This window comes from Homarus americanus, unplaced genomic scaffold, assembly GCF_018991925.1.
Source record: "Homarus americanus isolate GMGI-L3 unplaced genomic scaffold, GMGI_Hamer_2.0 scaffold19065, whole genome shotgun sequence".
Taxonomy (NCBI): domain Eukaryota; kingdom Metazoa; phylum Arthropoda; class Malacostraca; order Decapoda; family Nephropidae; genus Homarus; species Homarus americanus.
This window is the reverse complement of record NW_024757463.1, coordinates 1311402-1315864: the sequence shown is the minus strand read 5'-3', so window position 1 is coordinate 1315864 and position 4463 is coordinate 1311402. Positions and strand designations below refer to the sequence as shown.

Here is a 4463-nt window from a genome sequence, read left to right as displayed (position 1 = left end):
AGAAGAGTGTTTGAGTATCTCACCATTACATCACATGAACTTTAAAGCTAACCTAACCTAACCAATGGCCTTAGAATCAGATAGTTAAAGTCTTGAAAGTAATGCAAGGTCAATTGGGTGTGACGTCATTCGTTAAGTGACGTGTACTCAATAAATTACTTAGAATATATACCTTTGACGGATGTAATATAGTTAGTTATCTTAGCGTGTCAAGGAGATGTGTGTGTCATATCCGTGGCTGTGTGTGTGTGTGTGTGTAGAGAAAAGAGAGAATTACTATGTGTGTATGTGTGTGTGTATTTTAGAGACAGACACAAACGTAAATAAAAAAAAAAGGCGGGAAATTACCCCCTCACCCACCGCTATGATGACGTCACACAAGCTGAAGGCGCCCTCATGGCTATAAAAGCGAGGCCGGTGAACTCATTAAGCCAGTAGGTCTCCTGGTGAGCTATCGTCAGCATCTCTCTCATTACACTAACGTCTATTAATCCCATAAGGTGATTTTAATAAGGGATTTACATAAAAAAAGGATCCAATACTGTCAGGTAAGTCGACTGTGTTTTAAATGCCATAGTTTTATATTATTTCAATTATGTCATTAAGTTTTAATAATTATAAATATTACCCATTTACTATTATGTTGTGGAGGTTCCAATAATGTTTTGGTATAGACGATGTTCTTTTAAAAAACTATTTAAACTAATATATAACTAACCCCATTATTGGGGACTTTAACTATGGCGACATCGACTGGAGAAACGAGTCCACCCCGAATGACTTGAATAATCCTGCTACTCTTTTGCTTAAAACTCTGAGAGATAATTTTCTGTTTCCAACATGAGAGACCCGACACATTACAGAGAAGACAAACACCCAAGCCATGGCCTCATCATAAACGAGAGGGGGTATGGTGGCAAACTGAAACACCTTGGTTGGCACCAGTCACCATACAGTGTTGTCATTCCAGATTTAACTGTTACCTAATTCAAGATAAAGCCGAGCCAAAGTGCAAATATTACAAGGAAGTACAATGGGATAAGGAAGAGAGATGAGGTATCAACAGCACGGTTATTAAGGTACAAGAGCATAGACACTACGCTGAATATCATAACTAATTAAGCCAGCCCATTTGATCTGATAAATATATGCAAGACCAAACCCAATTAGCTTCACAAAGGAATACGAGGATCTACACATGAACCATGCGGCAGTCGACAAAATTAAGAAGAAACCCAGAATTCAAGACGTGGGTTGGGTCCAGAGCGATATGAACTGAAGACAGGATGTATGCAGAGCCAGAAACCAAGCAAAAGATAGAAGTGTAGGAGGGCTGAAAAAGGAGTTCCAAGGCTGGTTGCACGCGAGGGTCAAGTCAAACCCAAGGCGTTTTGTCTGCAAAGTCGAAATTGAAAACATGAGAGTAGAATTATCAGACCTGAAGCGAAGATGGTAGTTACACAGATTCACGACCAGGATAAAGCTGAGGCATTGAACACTTCTTTTTCCTCAGTGTTCACAGAAGAGAGGATGCAACTAACCTTCCTGCGTTTGAGGACCAGACAGTTCGACACAGCAGCCCACATTGTGTTCACAGAAGAGAATTATTAAATAAACTGTCCAGGCTAAAAGGTCCATAAGAGTCCTGGACCTGACATGAATGCATCCCCAGAGTGCTAAAGGGGCGTGTGCAGCAACACCCAGAGCCCTGAAGATTCTGTTTGTAAATGCCTGGATGAACAAATGGTCCCCAGTGAATGAAAGTGGCTTATGTGAGTCTATCTTCAAGAAGGGCGATAGGCACTCCACGAACAACTATAGACCGGTGAAGCCTGGCCAGCATAATATGTAAAGTGCCGAGGAGTATTATCAGAATGCAGCGATGGAACATCCACTACGAAACAATAACCTTGTAAAAGATTGCCAACACGAACTTATGCCAGGAGCGCTCTTGCTTGACACAATTAGCAAGGTATTGGATATTTGGACCCATGTTCACAAATTGGGGTGGTAATATCGACAATATTTACCTAGATTTTGCCGGGCTTTCGACGATTAGCCACTTACGAAGGCTGAAAATCAAACTGGAAGGGTGCGGAATTCGAGGAAATGTCTAAGCGTGGATGAAGACTTTCTACATGACCGCAAACGGTGTGTGGTGATTAATAACTTTGCGTCGTCATCTGTACTGTAACAAGTGGGGTACCGCAGGGTAGTGTATTGGGCCCGCTGTTGTTTGTTTGTTTCATAAACCGGCAACCTTTTGACAGACCTTTTGCTCCTCCATACAAATGTTTGCCGATGATGGCAAGTTATTTCGATTAGAACCAGAGGGACTGTGAGCTGCAGAAGGACCTCTGTGGGCTCCAGGAATGGTCGAAGGAAATGGCTGCTGAGATTCAATGTCTGAAGTGTAAGGATGCACCTGGGGCGTACCAACGGTAAGGAGGCGTATCATATGTCACAACAGGATGGAAGAAAATGCACTAGTTGAGACTGAATGTGAGAAGGACCTGTATGTGTGTATGTTGCGTGAGCAGGAACGTGACCGATCGCGGGCGGCTGGCGAGAATACCGTGCTTTGGTGAAAATATAAAGGGAAAAGAGTCGTGACCGATCGCCCAAGCGGCTATAAGCCGATCAGTGGCGAAGAGGATAAAAGTAAAAAAAAAAATAAATAAATTGTGGAGTCTTATAAGAGGTCGTTCAGATATCTAGACGGTCCGTCCTGTAACGATCTTCAGGAGTGAAGTCTTCTATCTGGAGTAACATCGCATCTAGTCCCCGAGATATGCTAGGGACTGTCAGTTGGTTGAAAATGTTCAAGGAGGCCTGAAACTGGTGCCTGCGCTTCGGCACCTCAGCTACCCTGAGATTGGGCGCCTAAGCACTGGCTTATACTACGGGCAAGGGGGACCTAGTTGAGTGTATAAGCATCTCAGGGGGCACTTTCTCAGTCGAGTATCATACCTGGAGCTGGCAGACGCGCTGCATACAAGGGTCGCAGCTCAAGATTGGAAAAGCCGCAAGTCGAAACCGTGAGGGGCAAACTTTTCCAGGTGAGGGTTGTAAGCTCTTGGAACAATCTACAGAGAGTGTTGTAGCAGCGGCACCGAGTGTGAGCTCTTAGTGTTGTGACGGCACCGAGTGTGAGCTCTTTCAAGACTTGACCAACACTGGAGCGGGTTTAGGTACATTCAGGAGCCGGTGCATGCCCAGTATTTGCCAACAGTGCGTGACGAGACGTGACCGATCGCCCGGGCGGCTAGCGGGCGATTTTGGTTTGGGTGGTGGCGGCTAAGAAGGCTGATCAGTGGCGAAGAGGATAAAACACAGCCATCTAATGTGCTCCTAAGACGTTACCATTACAAATAATACTGCAACATACAGTACATACATACAGGTACTAGAATAACAGACACGCCAGCATCATGTTAATAACGGTACGATATGTTTTCCCATTAAACCTGATGTATGATGATTACTGTTTTTATATAGGTTATTGTCATGTTTTTATTATTATTATTATTATTATTATTATTATTATTATTATTATTTTTATTATTATTATTATTTTTATTATTAGTTATTATTATTATTATTATTATTATTATTATTTTTATTATTATTATTATTTTTATTATTAGTTATTATTATTATTATTATTATTATTATTATTATTATTATTATTTACTAACAGATGCTACGTTGGTATTGTCTGACCTGGGTCATGGTGGTCGGGTCAAAGGACATCACTGCTCTAATTCGCTCGTCTGACCCCAATGTCCAGATATTGGGTCAACCACAGCTAGACCCCAATTTCCTGCCCGAAGTAGCAATGGGTAATCCAGATACGGTAGGTCAGATAAGGTCAAGTAAGGTGAGATAAGATGAAATGAGGTCAAATAAGGTCAAGTAATGTGAAATAAGGTTAAATAGGGTCAAAGAATGTTAAGCAAAGTTAAATAAGGTCAGATAAAGTGAAGTAAGGCCACACACACACACACACACACTTTATCTCACTTTCTCACTTTCTTTCTCACTCTCTCTCACTCACTTTCTCTCACCCCCAGATTGCTAATGACATACCGGGACCATCACTTAGCCCAGCTGACTTTGAGAACAGTGCACAAATGGGTATGTTGTTGTTGTTGTTTTTGTTGTTGACAGGTGAGGTGTAATTAACAGGTAGAAGTGTTTATTATTATTATTATTATTATTATTATTACTACGAAATTAATTATTCTCTCTCTCTCTCTCTCTCTCTCTCTCTCTCCACAGTACACGCTGCCGTCGACACAAGCCATCAAGCTGACCCCATCGAATTGGCCGGGTTATATCAGGGCGACATTATTCTCAATAGCATGGATGAATATAGCCTATCAGACATGTCTTTTATGGTAAGTGAGTGTGTGGGTGGGTGTGTGGGTGTGTCGGTGTGGGTGTGTGTGTGTGTGTGTGGG

At 42.0% G+C, this 4463-nt stretch overlaps 1 protein-coding gene across 2 annotated transcripts in view; it reads left to right on the top strand.

Moving 5' to 3' along the window:
• Positions 1-448: 448 nt before the first annotated feature.
• The window catches only part of LOC121857510 (zinc metalloproteinase nas-4-like), a 7710-nt gene continuing 3695 nt past the window's right edge, over positions 449-4463 (top strand). For both annotated transcript variants that reach the window (XM_042353594.1, XM_042353593.1), the window contains exons 1-4: positions 449-548; positions 3701-3856; positions 4074-4137; positions 4282-4400. In XM_042353594.1, coding sequence (XP_042209528.1) covers positions 3701-3856; positions 4074-4137; positions 4282-4400 — 339 coding nt within the window. In that variant the 5' untranslated portion in view covers positions 449-548. The remainder of the gene's footprint in view (positions 549-3700; positions 3857-4073; positions 4138-4281; positions 4401-4463) is intronic.